Here is a 20,631-nt window from a genome sequence, read left to right on the forward strand (position 1 = left end):
AATTGATGATTGTAATTTTCAAAAATACTTATTAAATCACATAAAATATAGAGTATTTTAAATGTAGGTCAAGTGAGGGGTTTTAGCATACAATACCGCCTGTGTTCAGTATTCAGAGTGCCTTGACTGTTGGAACTGCTGGATTCAGAAATTAAACATTTGACGTAATTCTCACTTCCCCAGCAGGGAGAAAAAACACAATGGTTTAGTGCTACAGAAAGTTTATTGGTCTTATAAGAGTGGAATAAATGATTCAATGTTACACCAAATGATTATAAAGCAATGTGCTAGGCGCTGATGTGAGCAAAATTATTTAATACTGATTTTCAGCGTGCAAATCTCGCCACAGAAAAAAAAATTGATGTGATGTTCTTCTTCAAAATGGTATATAACCAATATAACTATTACAATTCAAGCAGATTATTGGCTAATACAGTATACAGTTGAATAATGTAAATTAAATGAAAGTGGTATTATGGTATATGGAATATGGTATTATGTATGATATTTTGATATCATAAAAAAGAAATTGGTTATAAAGGTCACACATTTTTATTGCAGTCGTTCACCCCATAGATTTTATCTGGCGATTTTCAGACTTGTGTTTCAACCAAACCATAGCGCTGTTGCAGAAATCTTGGCCAACGTGAAAATGAAGTGTGTCAGGTCCAAAGCTCCTCAGAACTTCTGGCTGACCAGAGGACTGAAGGCCTTGGAGCAGTCGTGGCCTTCGGCCATGAACTGCTCGATCTCCTCCACGGTGCGCGGCACGCAGGTGAGCAGCTCCACCCCGTCGGCGGTCACCGCGATGTCGTCCTCGATGCGCACCTGCGCGAGAAAGGAAATTCAGCGCAGGCACAACGTCGCCATTCAGATCCGGCAACACACGAGGAGTAAACAGGCAAGATGTTCCTCAGATTACGCATTATTTCCAGGTCAGCCATTTAAAAAAAAAAAATTAACTCCTGGATGGAAAAATCCTCATAGAACATTAAAAGTTTTTTCAGTTGATTAAAATAATTTACAAAATTGCATGAATGGAATCCAGTAGCAAGAAAGCAAGAAGCAAAGGTTTTTTTAGACCCAGAGCACTTTGGTTATTTTCACATATTACTATTAATTTTCACATATACATGCAACTAATGGCATTTCTGACTAATAAAACAGAACGCAGAATTAAATCTCCTAAATTCTAAATCTGTAACACGGGAACATAAAGGGTAATTGGTTTTCGGGAACACAAGTCAATGCCAGACATGTTTCACTCTGACAGAAATGTGATTTAAGATTCTCAGAGTATTATTCTATTTCTTCTACCTTCGCCAAATTGGGTCTGCTGACAGAGAGAGGATTCATAATAACCGTTGGCTACATAAGGCAGTAAAATACAAATTCATAACAATGCCCAAGCTGTCTGAAGTCAACACCTGGCCTCAAGGCATTAAGCAGTGGCAAGAAAATCACCAAAACATCTCCTTCTGTAACAAAAAACATATTCTACTCTCGTTAAAGGATAACATTATTTCCTTACTAACATTTACTAAACCATGAAAGTAGCTTACATATATTTTCAAGAATAATGGGAAATGGGGTTTTCCCTGAGCAGAGCACTACTTGTCGAAATGCTGTATATATGTGTGGTTAAAGAGCACACTCGCCTTTCATTTACAATTATTTTTATACACTTTTGTTTCACCGTGTATAAATTACAACACTTTTTGTACGTAGCAGGCCCCCCATTTCAGAGCACCATAATGTTTGGGATATATTAATATTATGTAAATAAAAGTAGTCATGTTTAATACTTTGTTTCATGTCCTTTGAAGGCAATGTCTTAAGTCGGTGATGTCATAGACATCACCTGGTGCTGAGTATCGTCTCTGGTGATGCCCTGTACTGCAGCCATGTTCAGCTCCTGCTTGCTACAGGTGTTCAGTTGGATTCAGATCAGGTGAATGACTTTGCCAGTCATGAATTTCCAAGTTTTTGGCTTTGAAAAACACACTTTTTGTGTGTAGTTTTAGCAGTACTTTTGGGATCATTATCTTGTAACTGGCTGCCATCACTTTGATACAAGTGAATCTTGGTCTCATCTGATCACAAGACCCTTTTCCGGACCTTTGCAGGATCTTTTAGGTACTTTTTTTAGAAACTGTAACCTGGCCTTCCTGTTTTTGTGGCCAACAAGTTATGGTGGCCTTTTTCAAACAATAGATATTTCTGACTCACACTTCTGTCTGCTTCAATCCAAAGTTTACAATAAAAAAAAAATAACAATAGGCACACAGATCTGATTAAATGATCTGGTTTTCATCTAGCAGTGTAGCCTCTCTAGTTTTGCTTGTGAAGCATTCTGCGGACAGTAGTAACTGACACATCCACCCCTGCCTCCAGAAGAGTGTTTCTGATCTATCGGTCAGGTGTTTGGAGCTTTTTCTTCATTATGGTGAGAATTTGTTGGTCTTGAACTGTGGAGGTCTTCTTAGTCTACCAGGCCCTTCGTGAATACTGAGCTCACCAGCAATCTCTTTCTTCTTAATAATGTTCCAAACAGATGCTTTTGGTTGACCTAAGGTTTGACCAATGTATCAGACAGTTTTTCCCCCTTATTCTTCAGCATCATAATGGTCCCCTTGACTTTCATTAGCAGAACTCTGTTCATTATGTTGAACTGAACAACAGAACACACCCAAACATTTTTGTGCCCTGAAATTGTGGGCTAAGCAGAAAAAGTGCTGTAATTTCTACATGGTGAAACTAAAGGTTTCAAGTAGCATTAAATAGAGCTTTTCAAATATGGTCTTGTTTATTTCTGTCAACATAAATACTTGTTGAATCAATGTTTGCACATTGCCAATTGCAGTAGTATATAGAATGTGTTTATCTGTACATAGCGGGGATATATATTCATATGTCTGTGTGCACGCTCGTGTGCGTGTACGGGGAGGGGGCTGGATAGTCACACGTGTGTGTGTGTGTGTGTGTGTGTGGGTGTGTGTGTGTGTGTGTGTGTGTGTGTGTGTGTGTGTGGGTGTGTGTGTGTGTGGGTGTGTGTGTGTGTGTGTCGTGGTGTTGTGTGTGTGTGTGGTGTGTGTGTGTGTGGTGGGGTGGTGTGTCTGTGTGTGGTATGTGTGTGTGTGGTGTGTGTGTGTGTGTGTGTGTGTGTTGTGTGTGTGTGGGGTGTGTGTGTGTGTGTGTGTGTGTGTGTGTGTGTGTGGTGTGTGTGTGTGTGTGTGTGTGTGTGTGTGTGTGGTGTGTGGGTGTGTGTGTGTGTGTGTGGGTGTGTGGGTGTGTGTGTGGGTGCGTGGTGTGTGTGTTGGTGTGTGGGTGTGACCGGACTGACCCCTCCGCTGCCGCGGAAGCGGGCCAGCACGTCATTGTTGATGAAGCAGCGCTGGGCGGGGGAGGCCAGGGCCTGGTCCAGCAGGTGGTCGATGAAGTAGATCCCAGGTTCTACCGTCAGCACCATGCGCTCCTGCACCACCCGGTTCATCCTGAGACTCTTCAGACCTGGCTCATCGATCCGCTCCACACCCTGACCGCACAGCACAGGAGACAGGCATGGTTATTATTATTATTATTATTATGTGGCTGAACAACTAAGCATCCTTTTGTTTTGGCTTTATCAATATTAGTATTCTTTTCCACCACTATCTCCTGAACTGATCACCCAGCTTTCATTGATTCATTGATCACATCCAGCACAAAAAACACGATACATTAAATGGATTTCATGAGAGCAGCAACAACTAGGGCATTTGTACAGAATACAAAGAAATATAATGAGTAATATCAATGCAAAAAAGAGGCAATAGGTATTGGCTTCTAACTTCAGAGCTGACTGAAATGTATGGGATGCAAGTATTTCAAAGATCAACCTGAAAAAAATCTATTTTTTTGTAATTCATATTTTATCCCCGATTTTTCCCCAACCCAAACTCTAACTTGTTGATTTCCCGCTAGCCACCCTTCCTGCCAACTTCAGGGGAACAGAGCCAGAGACACGCGACTCCTCCGATTTGTCTATTCTCAATTTTTTTACACTGCAGATGCACCACCAATTACGTACTACCCGTGTTACTGGAGGGTTATGAGGTCACCATGGTTTGTGCATCCGCAGACACCCAGCCTGACCTGGAGTGGCTGACAGAGAGCGATGGGACCAACAGAACTAGCCGGCTTACCCGCTATTATTTTCAGACAAGGCTCGGCCAATTGCTGCCTCGCCAATGCGGACATCCAGCCATAGCCGGCAATGGCGCAGCAGAGACCCAAACACCCAGCCGCAGGGCTCACAATTTTTGCTTTCAGAACGAGCGTTTTTACAGTACGAGGCCAAATAAACTTTCTTAGTAATTGAGAATAGAATACGTGGCAATTAGTGGCTCACAGCATGCATGAACAGCTTTTCTTTTATTCTGCTCTCATTACCGCAACTTCTTTAGCATAATACAAGTCCGGTTCTGGCTCTCTTTTGCTATCTGGCACTCACTGTATTGGGCTGGGTGACGGGCACGCAGATGAGCTAATAAATTGCTAGTGTTTCCTCCTTTACAAGGGACGATTTTCAGGCACATGGCAAACTGGGTTTGTAGCATCTTCTCCGTGAAACTCAAAATACTGCCATACTAATTTTGGGTTTTTTTCTCCCCAGACTTGCACATTGGTGTGCACTATGCTCGCTATTACCTAAAAGATGCAGAAATTGACATGAAAGGGTGCCAATTCTGGGTGACTAAACACAAAAAGCAGCTGTTTCTGTAAAAATGGTACAACATATACACATGTAAATGGAATGAAATAAAAGCTGATTACTGGTACTTTTGTCTAAGATTCATCTGTTGGTCTCAAATAAAAAAATAACACATTTCACTGTGCTGTTACTTTCGGAGGGCACAGTACAAACAATTATATTAGCAAATAACAGGTTTTTAATGAAAGCCCCTTTAAAAAATGGCTAACACGCGAACTGATTTTAGCAACAGTTCATCGATGTGTCCTCACTCATATTCAAAGCACAAATGTTGAGAAGACAAAGTTGTTTGAAAGCCAGAAGCCAAAGTTTCAAGTTTAATAAAAAAATGAATGGATAATGCGATATACAAGAGAGGCTGTATCTTCAGAGAATGAGTCCCACCTCAGGTTTGTGAATATTGGGATGTTCAAAAACCAAAATAAATTGAAGCTAACAGCAATTAACACAACTGAGTAAGCTCTTATCTGACTGATTCTTAGGATGTTGGGGCTTTTTGGGACGGCGAGCATGTTATTAGAGAACAGAACTGTATGACAAGAAGACAAACCAAGAAAGAAGTTTAAATTATTTTAAGTGAAAAGCACAGTGCATGAAAAATACCACAGCGTTACGAAGTACTTGAATTTGTAAGCATTCTGGTCAAAGGTACTGCCAAGTAAACATTATGGATGAATAAGCATAAATTTAGTTGATTTTTTGTGACAAATAAATTCACAAACAAAGAAAACTTTTCAGCAAATATAATGACTTGGAATCTCATTTTCTTTCCTGGAACTGTGAAGCCGAGCGCAGACACCAACAGATCGCCCACATACAGAGCAAAATGTCACCCTGGCTTAGGTTTGGTGCTTTATTGACTGAAATGCTTATTATATTAATAATGACCTAATATAGACAAATTCAGCCTTGGTTAAAGCTCAGTCTTAGTTTGTTCAATACAAAACACACAAAATCTCCAAAGCAATCAAATTTTCTGAGGCAGGAGATTCTTGCAAACCAGAAGCTGAAGAATACCAGTACACTAAGGACCAGTCTCTCTCTCCTCACTCTCTTTCACACACACACACAAACGCACACACGCACACAGACACAAACACACACACACACACGTAAGAGTCTCTATCACTCTCTGTCTGGGCTAGGGTAAGAACCTGTGTTGGATTCTGTGGGACAGTCCCATATCTTGACCCTTTTCCCCTGAATCACCACAACTACAGAAAATATCCTGCATTTTGTTAAAAAAATGTAACAAATTTTGAAACCATATATCATATAAAATATGTTTTTTCTGCACCATAGTAAACCCTTTTCAGAGTATGGCCATGCACACATGTTCTAAATCAGGTGGTAACAAATGATATTCCCTGTACAGAAAATCATGCCGTTGTCCTGCATTTGGGCTATTCAAAGGTGGTCACCCTAGTCTGTCCGAAGCCCTCCGTGATGCATACTGACCTCTGGGTACCCGCCCACGTCATGCACATCGATGCCCAGCAGGTGACCCAAGCCATGGGGCATGAAGACGGCACCCATGTGAGCCTTGAGCATGTCGTCCACACTGCCATGCAGGATTCCCACTTTCACCAGCTCCTCCAGGTGGACACGGTCGGCCATGCGATGCATGGCTGTCCACAGCACCCCTGACGACGAGATACATAACCAGAATTAACCAGTGCCACATAATCTATTTGCACATTGCATAATGACAGCTGCCCAACCGCTGCTGCTTTCAGACAAAAATATGGCAACATTTCACAAAGCTTCACCAGTGGAGTCGATTTCCAAACCATTACCAAGATTGTTGCCACACCAGTGCTAGAGCAGAAAGAGGGTTAGCTTCAAAAGGCCACAGCTGTGAAACTACCCGTGATACTATATCACATATGATTGAGCAACATGCACCACAGCACAAAAGCCAAACCTGTTCCTCGTGTCTTCAGTAAGAGGGAGGAGAGATTAATACGGGAGAGAGAAAAGACGATAAATTTGTATTCATAACGTGCAGTTCACAACTTTGAATCCAGGAAGCCTGTCGCTGACAGGTTTTTATTTTTGCTAAATGCCCACAAGGAATTTCTTTTCTTTGCTAACTTATTCCAAAAAATGACAAAAAAACATTATTTTTTTGCTCCCCATGAAATTCCAAGAAGGCATGGTTTTGAGTGTGCACTTTTAAAATTTTTGGTGGGATGGGGCTGGTTGTTTGAAACAGTCTACAGATGGCTGCCCCTCCCTCCTCAGTTGTGAGTGAGGGATATCTGTTGACAGGCAGCCTACACACTCTCTGAAGCAGTGATACACTGATCCTCACTGCTGAGAAATCGCTGTGGAGCTCCGGGTGGTGCTGCCTGCCCTCGGATGTTGTGGAGGGAGATCTAGAGATACCGAGGAGCTCTGAGAAGTCAGTTTCCTGCACGTCCCTGGGTAGTCCCCCACAGAGACGGATCATCTCACCCAAAAGTAGTTCCCCCCACCTTGAGACAAACACCATTTGGTTGTGATAACCAATGCTTTTATGTGAGTTTTGCCCAAGGATGACCGGTTGGGCTATGTGATGTGGACGGAGCGTAGCACAGTGGGTAAGGAACTGGGCTTGTAACCGAAAGGTTGCAGGTTCGATTCCCGGGTAGGACACTGCCATTGTACCCTTGAGCAAGGTACTTAACCGGAATTGCTTCAGTATATATCCAGCTGTATAAATGGATACAACTATGTAAAATGCTATGTAAAAGTTGTGTAAGTCGCTCTGGATAAGAGCATCTGCTAAATGCCTGTAATGTAATGTAAATGTGACGTTTACCAAGATTTCTGAACTCATATATAGAGAAGCTCCTAGTTTCTAGAGAAGCTAGTTTCTAGAGAACTACTAAACTGCATTTATGGCTGTCATGAATACAAATAATCTGTGGAAGGAAGAAACCATGGAATGAGCAGTTAATATAACCTTGATTAGCTTTAACGGAATTGAATGCCATATCATGAAGGACCATCAAATATGTACTAGCTTCCTTTATGAGGCATGTAAGAGCCTTAGGAGGTGAACTGTGTGTGCTGCAAACCACATAAGATCTACCAGATGAAGGTAGACCAGGGCATTACAGAGAAAGACATGGATGTGTGGGAATTGGATAAGTTTCTCTATGCCAAAGAAAATACTGCTCCTAGAGATTTTAGGCAATTACAGGTTACCAATGAAAAAGTGTATCAATAAGAAGAGCTACAAACACCAGATTTTTACATGCTTTGAGGTGTTCCATGAAGGCAGAAGAACAGTAATGACGACAAACATGGGTTTCAAAACCAGCTCAAGCCAATTCAACCTCAACCTGAAATTCAATAAAACGAAGGGGGAAGGAGGTAGGGCCTATACCTGGCTTGATGGCGGCCAAGACAGCGCGGGAGGACTTCAGCACAGCCTCATAGATGGCCTTCTGATCATCTGTGAACTTCCCATTGGCTGGAAAGGAGCAGGTGATGTCAGAACTGTAGCAGTAGTACTCTCCGCCCATGTCGAACAGACTGCAAAAAACAACAAATCCATCATTGTTAAAACTGCACAAGTGCATGCCCTGAAATGCAGATTGACAATTTTTTTTTAGCTCCATTTTTTTCTTTATTACACACTGTATATTGACCATTCACAATTACCAGTAAACCAATTCAGGAGGGCACTGCTAAACACACATGTAGCCAGCTGCTGCTTCTTTTCACTCAGTATTCCAGACGAGCATCATAGTCGTTGCACAAATTGACTGCCCTCTCTGTACAGCTTGGCAAGCAAACATCACGTAAAAAATGATGTACTGTATCACGATGTGCAATAATGCTGTGCAAAATCAAGGCTAGAAGCTTGACTGGCCAATTTCACCAGGTTTGTCAAATAGTCCAAAGGGTTTATGATTGAGCTTATAAACATGTAGCTGATTACAAAGTAATGGCATAAAAGGCTCACCACATGTCTCCATCTTGGATGGTTTTATCATTGGGGGCTCCAGCATGGCCGTAGTGCAGGACTGAACTGTTGTGTCCACTGTTAAAACAGACAATGTTGTTAAAACACATTTTACATCTCCAGTTTTTAGCCCAATGTTGTCCTTACTCCCCAGCTTGGTACTCTGTCAGTTCAAAGGGTGCACATTAGCAGCTGTGTCATCCGAAACACAGCCTTCTTTTAACTCTTTAATCTACCAGATGAGCTGGGCAGACACAGTGCCAGAGCAATGCAAGACCCATGTAGCAGGTGCTGCTAGCAGATGACCTGATGGACCATAGAAGTCAACTGTCTACATTATGTCCGTGGTGTTCCCAGCCTCAGGCTTATAAGACCCTCCCACCCTGAGCAATGCTATGTGAAATTATGCATGGTACTTCAAGCCACAGTTGGCACAGGCATGGTCAGTGGCCCATTCTAGATTGTGGGACGTATCACTGCACCAAGTGCTGCAGTCAAATGTACCTCATGGTAGTCCAAACCTGAGTGTATATGAGAATGCACTAAACTCATCAACTCATGCTCATGCAGATAAGACTTCCATTCAAGTAGGAGACAGAGTTTAGTCATACACAGCACACCATCCACTATTTCAATTATGAAAAGATTTGATTAAATTATATTTTTACATTGGATTAGATTTAGAGATTTTTGGTGTCCATTTTTGTGGGTTTTCTTGGTATTCAAATTGAACTGTACGTTTTTGATAGGCTAAACAGTTGTTTTTTGCAATGCTGATTTTTAGAGATGCTTCTGATGACCTGCTGGCTTTACAATGGTAGATATCGTACATTTGGGGGTTCATAGTCTGAAGAAATAAAACAGACAGTAAGTCCAACAGTCCAAAACAGCTTGTACAGTTATGTTTCCACAGGCTCTAAATACAAACAGATTCATTTTAAAGCATTTATTCACAATTACAAATATAAATATCAGTTTTTGATATTGAACTGGTACTTCTTTCCTTGAGCTTACCAATCTCAGGTTGCCTGCACGATAGGCAATAGTTTGACAATATTAACAAAAACAATATTAAACTTAATTGTTTTGAAGAATAATCAGGTTATATACAAATGTACATCCCCTGGAGGCACAATGACTGCATTGGAGTTATATGAAGTATATTATTATCTGTATCTGAATTGTACATAATAAAGGAAAATAGCTTCTCACATGAAAAGCCATAATCACAGAGAGAGCCACAGATAAAGCTGGATGCACTTCATTGGTATTCTAGTACAATGTGTGTGATTTCCAGCCTTTAGCCTTTACCTCTATCATGTGACTGAGGTGATAATGTTCCAAATGCATAATGATAGCCATTGGGATAGACTGTGACCTTTCGTCAGCTCCTTCTCTACAGACACCTCTGTTCTGAGTTCAGTCAGCTTCATCCATCTGTGTGTGTGTGTGCGTGCGTGCATGCGTGCGTGCGTGTGTGTGTGTCAGTGTGCCGCATGAGTCGGAAGCGCTCTTCTTGTAGAAACAAATGACCCATGAATTGTAAATGTCAAAAAGCACATTTTGATGTCTCTAATACAAATCATTACATGCAAATGATTGCGATTGTATCTCTTTCCCCTCCCCCTCCCCCAGACACACAGGTAATGCTTGTGGAGGTCTCTCGAAAGACTTCGCTGAGCTGACTATGGCCAGAATGTGAACCATGGGGTGAGATCGGATATGGCACAGTCACAGAGCTAGCATGGGCGATCACGCCCCTGTTACTATCTCCGAGTTTGGGGGGCGAGGGGGGGGCGGTGCTGATCGACAAACTGTGCCAACCTGGCTGTGACAAACACAAATCATGTGGCATCTTGACTGTTATCTCTAGGGCCAGCTGCTTGTACCAGTAAGAGCAGAACTGCTTTGAACTCAGCTTCTGTTTAACTCGGAAAGCTGACAGTGAGTAGAGCACAAAAGAGGAAATACTGGAATAGAAGTTTTAATAAATACTGTACTCACATATTTAGGCAATAGTATACAATCTAGTGTCCTATAGTTGGTTAAAATGGACCATTATGCATTGCAGTTAAGTGGAACATTATATTACAGTGCTTAGTTTTCAAAGTAAAACCAAAAACCTCTCTCCACACACTTGTGCATTAAATGCTGGTCTGTAAATCAGGTGTACATGGCACACGCAGTTGGAATGAGTCTTACCTTCCACAGATACAGGTGTAGGAGGTGTGGCGCATGCCCCCACGTGAGTAGCAGTAGTGCTGGAACAGACTGGAACAGAGAACATCGCACCTTCACTGATGGCTGACAGACAGGTCTGTACAGTGGTTTAGTGCACTGGGTGCGAGACAACCTCAAATGTAAGGTCAGCTATCGGATGCAATGGTGTGCTTTTTTCAGTAGTCTAATAACAATGTAAATCAATTAATTCAGCAGAAAGACTGTAATCTCCAGAAACTACAAGAAACACCTCTTTAACACAGCTAAGATAGTGCAAATAAGGTTTTCCATTTACATTACGTTTTTGTAACCGCTCTTTATCTGTCAAAATTGAAGTATTAAATATCTATTATGTGTTGAGGCCAGTTGTCCTGTTGCACATGAAGGAAATCTTTTTCAGCTGCTGAGATCTTCAATCACCTCACTATGAATTTATATGGTGTGAGAAATGGGAGACAAGAAGAGCAGCGATATATTACAGGGTTTATTGAAAGATTCTTCACGGGCACAGACATTATTCATGTCACAGGAGATATCTCTCAATTACCTACCGTGTGTATCTCATGTTTGACCTATTGTATCCCACAGCATTTAATACAAATGGATGAAAAGAATGATACTTATGCGAGTTCAAGCATAATCCCAAGACCCGTATAAATCACTTACTGTAATGCCATATAGCAACTTTGCCACAATATCATGTATGACTGCACAGCAAACTCCTGCTTCCAATCTGGGCAGTTTCCAGTCCCAAACTACTAAATTGTAAGATTTCAAAAGTCAGTTTCATCTTTTACATCTTAAGGAAGGGATCTATAGCAGAAGTTGCCACTGTACTGTGTCTGAAAACAAGCAGACCTGTTGATTTATTAACCCACAAGACAAAAGATGCATATTCACAAACTCCAACATATTACTATTTATCTAATTTGTTTTGAGAGCAGTGCTCATCCTGCTATCAGTGCAAGAAGTCTCGTCCCCAGAGAGTCTTCAAGCTCAGGCCCTGTTTGGAGCCTCTTCCAGAAGCTTCTGACCCAACCTCCCAGGACTCTTCAATCAATCTCGAGCTTTGGCTGCTGAATTGATCCATAGCCGGTTGTAAATCTGGGCATTACTTTGTGCCGTGGCCCAAGGTGAAAACGTGCCTCTTTGTTTCCAGAAAGAAATGGCCATTGATTCCACAATCTGTGCTTTATCTGCTACTCTGTATCTACTAACCTTTGTTAGGCCAGGCTTGATTCACATATTTCCTTTTCCTGCCTTAAAACAAAGGGGTACTTTTTCATCAGGTCCTCTCCATCTCTGTGCAACTAGTGTAGAATATTCACACAAAATTGCATTAAGATGCTCAACAGTTTTCCCGCAGTTGTTTTACAGTCTCACTATACTATTCAATTTGACTGTCATCTACAGGAGACGGCATAGGTGATTAAAACAAAATGCAAAAGCTCACTGTCATCTCCGGAGCAGGGCCCTTCTCACAAATGCGCGCTAAACTAAGCACATGTTCAGGGTGAGCACTTTTCCACCAATCTCTAGCTTGACACGGACTTCAGCCAAGCAACGTGCCATGCAATTCAGGACCGGGGTGCATAAGCCTTTCAGGTGCACAAGAGCATCATTTCAATCACGGGGGGAGAATTCACTGAGAACCGCCCGCAGGCGAAGAGGAGACTGAGATCGCAGCTTCGAGAGGCAACCAGGACCATGTCACTCCGTGAAGTGGCACACTTAATTAGCGAGGGCTGGGGGGGCCGAGGAGGTGAGCCACCCAAGTTCTGATTATTTGTACTTCTTAGCCTCTGAGATGAAAGTTCTAATTAAAATCACAAGCCACCATATCCCATTCCCGAAGTGGGGGAAAGTGTATTCTGTGCTGTTGCTTACTGAGAGATCTTTTTTGCTGATGTTCAAATATCACGATATCCACTCTGTAAAATTTGCAATAAACAGCAAACATAATATATTCTGACATTCTTAGCATGAGAATGGAGTTCTGTGTTCGCTCAAATGTATTCCTGGCTTTCAAACTCCCGTTTCTACATACCAGGCTAAAGACATCCTGACAACAAACTTACAAGATTAAATTAATAATAATGTGTTGTGCTGTTTGATGCACTGTGCGCATACAGAATCAAACACAATTGAAATGCTTCAGTCAACCTCTCAGTCGTTTTACATCCGAAAATATTATGTGACATTACATAGCATTTATTTAAAATCCATTCTTATCCAGAGTGGAGAAGCATAAGGGAATTCACATTATTCATGTGTGCTACAGTGCCAGACTTAGCTAACAAAATGTTTAGACCAGAGAGTACAGACGCAACATCACTAAAGCAAGTGAACTATTAACTAACCAAGAACCAAAATACACATGCTGGATACAAACACATTAGGTGGCAGTGCTAGAAGATGGGGAAGGGAGGGGAACCAAGATGCAGTCTCAAGTTGGTTCCTTTTCAGTCTATGTTTGAAAATGGCTGACAATTCTGCTGTCCTGACAATCGTGGGCAGTGTTTTACACCCATTGGGGGCCAGTATAGACAGGCATCCACCTTGAGGTTGCAGAATTTAGTCATCTGGCAAGGCAGTAATGTTTGAATAGTCATTGAGGGTATGGTAGAGACGTTCCATTCACTGTACAGGTAGATGCACAGGACTATAGAAAGGTCTGCTTCCCTGGCTGTGCTGGAGGCAATTGCCACTGCAAGAGCCAAATCCCTCTCATTTGTCCTGATCCTCCTAGACCAGTCTGCCGCATATAGTAAACCAGGATCCAAATCATTGATTTGCTGTTGAACCAATTCATAAATCACATGATATGGTAATTAGGATACATCTATACAACTACGTAGCAACAACCAATAAAATCTGATCACCACCACATGCTCTTCAAAATGAAAAGCAACACAAAGGCACACAGGCGGGGGTTCATTAACAAACTCAGTGTTGGTTGTATAAATAGGAATTCTTGATTTCCAGATACAGTAATTGTTGCTATATCAAGACATTTCCAACTGCCTGTGATGCAGCATGCTGTCCATTCACTGACAGGGAGCCGGAACAACCAACATGCATTCACAGCATCCCCTTCTCCCACCTCAATGTCACATTTTATACCTCCTCGTTTAATTCTCCATCAAATAGCAACTTTTTCTACTTTTAATAATTCTTATCAAATACATAATAAATCAGTCAACTGGCCAAATGGTGAAGTATTGGATGTACATATAAAATGTACATTTTCAAGACCCAAGCCAAGACGATGGAAGAACACTACGGTGTTAATATGTAATGGACATTACCAAATGCTTCCATCTTCTGCTGAAATTCATTCATCCTGGAGCTTAACCAATTTCATCAATACTCAGTGTACCCACTGGGCACCCTGTTTGTCTGCATCGATACCGACTGTCATTTCCGATTTGTCATGGGGAGAGCGTGAGCAGGAGATGGATTTTCCACACAAAACCAAAGAACCTTGCTCTCCATCTTATAAATACCCCTTGGGAACCTACATGCCATGTGCACTCGGAAGCCCATACGCATGTAGCTCCAGTGACCTGGAAAGGGTACATATAAATTTTAAAAATTGAAGAAGGGGGGGGGATCCCGTGTGTAAATAACTGGGAAAGTTCCAGAAGCACAGCTACATTTCACTGCCAGTCTAACTAGCGTTGCACACCAACTGATTAATGGTCCAACCTTTTACTGCCATTTCATTTCATCCACTGGATTTTGCACAGTGGTCTTGCACTGCTCAAGACTGTGCATGTTGAAGACAACCGGTTCATAATGAGGGCAGGTTTCACTTGACAAAAGCCTCATTAAACAAAGCAAATGCTGGCTGATTGCCCCACTTCCCCTTCATGCATAATCAGTTTGAAAAGAAGGAATTCTTGCTTTTAAAATTGACTACAGACATGATAGTATCAGATATCCTAAAACACAAAGAACCGACACCAAGAAAACACATCAGAGAGTTTTTCCTACTGATGTGTGACAGACGAGACTCCCTGCTTTGTGTCTTACCATTAGCAACGGATTGAGGAAAACTTTGATTTTGGAAAATAATGAGTTTATGTTTTCAAATACAACAAACAAGAAAAAATACATACATAGTGGCACAGTGATTGTTTAAAAGAGATATTGCCTACATTTCACAGACTAATAAACAAACTGTTGGTAAAATTATGATATACAGTATAAAGAGTCTATTCAAAGGACTTTTTCTCTGAAAAACTACCTGCAATCAAATTGATATGTCATCTTAACATATTTCTATTTGTAGCTTAAAATTAATTTTGGCAAATGGCTCCATTCTGTGATCTGCACATGACAAAGTGCAGACAAGTACAAATAGCCACCATCCAGCATTCCTCTATAAGAAACCCCTCAGATATACCAAACAGCATCGCCATCACCAACTGTAAGAAAACCCTTCGACACACCAAACAGCAGAAGAGTGGTGAAGACACGTGTAGTCTTACCCGGTGCTATTGGAACGGGATTCGTTTAATGTTATCTCAATTATCTGACTCCAAAAATAAATGTTTTAACCTTTCCCTGTGCTAACAGTTATGCATAGACTGCTTTCCGTCAGTAGTGTGGCTCTATACAGACTGCTATCTATCTTGGTATACACAGACGTGCCTCTGGCTTGTGTAGCCTGCATAAATACAATAGTCTATCCTGCTGTGACACTAGTGTATAGGTGAGTGACTACGGGGTGCAGACAGGTATGTTAGGACCTTAAAACTGCTAGGTGTGCAGTGGTAAGAGTCAAGTAGAAATGCCAGGTTGAAGTAAATGCAATTTATTGTACACTATGTTAATAATGAGATGGCTATACGCATGATGCATAGGAGACTGTGCTGATCAGTCTCCCAGAACCATTCCACGTTTCCCCTTATATACAAAAAGATCAAAGCAAAATACCAAGTGCCCAAATAAAGACACAAACTTAACAAAACAGGACATTAATGATTCTTCTTGCGCTACCTCTGCAAGCATATCACACTGAGTTAACCTTTGTATCTGGCTGGGCGCTGACCCATAGGTATCAAGATCTTTAGTCAGCACCCCACCACCAAAGACACCAACTCGTTCCCCATGACATCGGCTTTCCAACAATACAAACCCTGATTACACTGTATTATGGAGAACCTAAGGTTCACATAATGCTTATCCAGTAGGATGTTTTGCAACTGAGCACTGTCTCTTTACCACACCTGCTGACTCCTTTCAGCACAGTAAACAGCCTGTTTTCTGTTGGGGGTCTGACAAGAGGCTGACTTCTGTGAACTGCCGAACACCTCCCAGTTGCACCATCCTGTGTTCACCTTCCAGAGCATTCTTTGATGTACAGTAGCTACAATGTACCGTCCAATGCAAAAAATGAGGTGCACAAGAAAACACACAGCAGTGTTTCCAGTACAAGTGGGTGTAGCTACTGCACAACTCAAAGGTCAAAGGTCATGCGCAGGCTAGTAAGCACCTGGATGACCAGGTATTATCCAGCCGGCAGAAACTCTCTCTCCTAGAGGTACACTTTGGCCGATTAGGCATCAGACCACATGAATCATGACCACAGTCAGGGACTGGCAGTCACTGTCTTGGAACACATTACTGCACTGTATGGAATTACTGCAATTTATGAGTCCCTTAACCAGATCTGTCACAGGGCAATCAAAGCTGTATGATTCTCAATTTACACCTGCAGCCTTGGTTGTGAACAATACACATTACACTTACTGTTTCATAAAAAGCTGAAGCAGGATCAAGTGGGGGTTAAGGAATATAGTGCTACTGTACAAGTAGCATAATGGATTTGTGTTAGATGATAAAGTGTTAAGCCCCTTTCACACTTGTATCTTAAATCGTAAAAGTTATGCCAATTTTCCATGTCGCCGTCATATTTGAACAGGAGACTGCGTGGATTTTCATCTAAGACACCCAAGATTTACAGATATATTTTTGCCACAGCTCTAGTCTAGGAAAAAGTAGCAACATTCCAAGATAAGGCATGTGCAAATTAGGTTCTAACCCTAACTCAAAAAAATTAAACACAGGCTGATAGGTTCCATGGGCAAATCTGGCCTCCTTTTCTAGACTATTAATAATCAACATATTCATGCCTGGAGTAAGACATAAGCTTTCTGTAACACTGTAAGCTAAGACCACTAGTCTTGAGCTACTGCTCTCTTCTCTTTTCTATTTTCAGTTTGTTTTCCCACCTTGGTTATCTACGTAATAATGGGGGCACAGGAAAATGGGATGGCAACCATCTTGCCTGCTATCCTAATTTATTTGTTGAGAAGTTATTTCTGATTGACTGCTTGAAGACATATTTGTATTGAACTGATGGCGCAAAAATCAAAGAAAAAACTGTGGGGGGGGGGGGGAACTCAGTTACTGTAGAATAAGACCTTGAAAGTTGTATGAGGACAGAGCATTCTTCAAAGTAAAATAGAAATTCTTATTTTGTCTTTGGAGATGAAGATGCACAACAGACCAATACTGGAAAAAAGAAGTAAATAAAAAATCACCTTGAGAGGTATATTCAAGCCTGACTGGAAATCCTATGAGTTCACGGTCTCCAGTCTAATACAGAGCTTAAGGTCATATTTACTTAAAAATACATAAATAGATGACAGGTGGAGAAAAGAATTATGACAGGGACCGCATCTGGGACAAAACCTCTGTTTGTGACAGGTTAAGTACCAGCAGCATCAATGACACAGGACAGCTGTTTATTACAGAGGATGCTGTTTGCACGAGCACACTCACATTCGCTCATATTTCATCTGAGTTTATCCTTACAAGTTCTTAAAAAATAGTTTTGAGCTTTCATTCCAACCAGTCTTATCAGTAAATTGTTTTATCATCATTTTTTTAAAAGCTTCTTGGCAGAGGTCAGCAGAATCAACAGCAAGACAGCATCAACGTGGCCTAATTCCAAAATAATAGCTACAACTGTAAAGACACTTATGAGATGGCAACTAATTTTACAGATAGGAATTGTTTAAAAGTCAGACTGCATTTACCAACGTGAGCCTAGCTATTACCTGTAGACTTAGCTTACGCATGCCAAGTTAATTAAGAGATATGTGATAAAATCTTACAGTAGAGGATACAGAGGTCTTCACACATACAATCAGACAGGAATAAGAAATATTTCAAATGTGTTGGGATAAAAAGGAATAAACCTCTATTTTAATTTGTCGCTCTGTACCAGTCCAATACACTGTGTAAGTTCTGACAATTATAACTAACAAATAACCAAAGTATCAAAGGTTTGTCTTCACACAAGGGGCTGTAGGGGTTTGTTTCCTCACTTAATTTTGGCGATAAATGCAACCCTTGTATTTAGTCAAAATTCAAGCAAATGGAAAATATGCATAGCCCCCAAGTGTCATGGCCAAGGTGGATAGTAAGTTTACCTCCTGGGATTAATGAAGTGTAAGGCAATCTAACCTTGGTGGGGAATGTGCATCCCAGTGTGACTGTGCTGTCGCTAGGCTAGAAAACAAAGCCTGGCCTCCAGGAGCCTGGAGCTGGGACATCACATATGTGCCCGGCCTTCAAAGCCCCACTGGGGGGGTAGAAGGCATGTCCCGGCCCCCAGCGGTCTAACCAAGCCCTGGCCAATCCTGATCCCTCTCTGCTTTTCTTTCCAAAAATAAAGAGACACGTGTCCCTGGAGTTAACTAATTACACACCTAGTGGAGAAGACATCCAGGTGGCTTTCAACAGGCCTCTAGGGACTCCAATTACCAACAAAAAGTTAATTTTACAGTATATTACATTACATTACAGGCATTTGGCAGACGCTCTTATCCAGAGCGACGTACAACAAAGTGTATAACCATAACCAGGAACAAGTATGACGAAACCCCTAGAGAGAAGTACCGGTCCAAGTGCAGGGAACAACCGCATAATTCAACTTGGACCCTGATGGTTAAACTGATTAACACTAACAACGAGAACGGCAACAACGCAATCTATGGAAAAAATACAAGTAGTCGTTAAGACAGTTAATGCACCTAAGTCACCTACGAAACAGCTGCCTAGTTACAACCCTAAGCTTAGTCATTTACAGGGGGGAAGGGAGGGATGGGGAGAGGTGCAGCCTGAAGAGGTGAGTCTTCAGTCGTCGTTTGAAAAGTAATGTTAGATCCACCTTTAGAAGATGTGGAGAAAATTTTTAATGAAACTGACAGAATATAAATGATTAAAAAGTGGATTTCACAGTGGAGTCAGATAATGCATCACACTACTCCTCATTTAGCACTGAAGGCAGGAAAATAATAAATGAACCAGAAAATGCCTAGTATAACAGGTCTGATTTTCCTGGATTACATATAGCACTGTTTCCAGGTGAGGTAACCTGAATATAGAAATGACAGGTCTGACGTCAAGCAAAGTGATGCATTTGTAACTTGTGAGGGAACATCTTGCAGCCTGGAAGAAATCGCTAAAAAAAGAATTTCATCGTGGTGTTCCTGTGAATTAATTTGCAACTTTGCAGTGTGGTAAATTAGTTCGAGGAAAGAAAGAGAGGGTGGCGGCAGAAGGTGTTAGTTTCACTTTGTGCTGAAGGTAGTTTATTTTTATTTATTTTTTTGGACTGACTCATTTGACCAAGTCCTGCTCCCTTCCCCCTGCTGAAATCCACCTTGTCTGTAATTTGGTGAGATACTGGATCGGTTAACAAAGAGGAAACAGATTTTTTGTTTGTGGAAAAAAAAAAACTTGTTTGTGAAGACATGCAGTCTGGGGCGGAGATAAAATATACGGATCAGATGGTGGGGAGAGAAAAAAATCTTGCAGTTAAGGCCACATGGGCAAAGCCAGTCACTTGGTGCTACTGGTGACAGACCAGAAGGAAAGTTGCATTCCATGATAATTAAGACAGCAAAAATTTTGAACACAGAGGATAGTGGTGGTGAAATAACAGAGTAGAAATATCAAGAGTAAAAGCAAACTCAAGAGAGATTGAGGACAGAGATCCCAGTGGCCCTGGCATTGATTAACCATCAATTGGTATAAAATGATGTCTTTGAGCAAAAACAAATCCACCACAACTGGCTCACTGCAGTGCTACTGGCCTGTCAGGCTGTGGCACGTAAACAATTTACTTGAACTCTATGGTCAAGCCTTTTGCAAATTCTGTGAATTGTTTTCATACTGCTGGATTACCAGTGGACTTGATGATTTCTGCAGCAGTTACTGGAACCTGTGTTATTCAACTCATATAAACACCCAAACCCCTGTTATTTCTCATGTGGGCATCATTACCGGCTAAGACTATTTTCTAATCGATACATTCTCCCTTCGCGAACTCATCCCTCAGGCAGGGGGTTTGAATGTTTCGTATTACATTTGTTTTAAAGATCTACGCTTTATGAAAGGAAGCTCAATCGCCATTCAAAAAGCCTCTCGTTAATTTGCTCTTTATTTCAGGGTTGAAAGTAAAGGAGGATTATGCACAGGGCGTACTCATGACAAGATATCTCTGTTTGGGAATATGCATAATATACAGCACACACTACAGTCCACAGCCTACTGTGCTTGAAAGGATCTCAGCCATGCTGGATGGATGAAAGTGCTTTCAGGGTCTGCTGTGGGCACAGTTGTGATTATAACCACAGATCTTCCCACAAAGATACATCAACACTGCAGATCTGTTGATCAGCCT

At 41.5% G+C, this 20,631-nt stretch overlaps 1 protein-coding gene across 1 annotated transcript in view; it reads right to left on the reverse strand.

Moving 5' to 3' along the window:
* Positions 1 to 204: 204 nt before the first annotated feature.
* The window catches only part of pepd (peptidase D), a 73,507-nt gene continuing 53,080 nt past the window's right edge, over positions 205 to 20,631 (reverse strand). Inside the window, exons 10-15 of the mRNA XM_064336105.1 lie at positions 10,911 to 10,979; positions 8,709 to 8,786; positions 8,127 to 8,275; positions 6,212 to 6,396; positions 3,344 to 3,535; positions 205 to 828 (exon numbers count right to left, since the gene is read on the reverse strand). Of these exons, the coding sequence (XP_064192175.1) occupies positions 679 to 828; positions 3,344 to 3,535; positions 6,212 to 6,396; positions 8,127 to 8,275; positions 8,709 to 8,786; positions 10,911 to 10,979 (823 nt within the window). The 3' untranslated portion in view covers positions 205 to 678. The remainder of the gene's footprint in view (positions 829 to 3,343; positions 3,536 to 6,211; positions 6,397 to 8,126; positions 8,276 to 8,708; positions 8,787 to 10,910; positions 10,980 to 20,631) is intronic.

This window comes from Anguilla rostrata, chromosome 5 (assembly GCF_018555375.3).
Source record: "Anguilla rostrata isolate EN2019 chromosome 5, ASM1855537v3, whole genome shotgun sequence".
Lineage (NCBI taxonomy): Eukaryota > Metazoa > Chordata > Actinopteri > Anguilliformes > Anguillidae > Anguilla > Anguilla rostrata.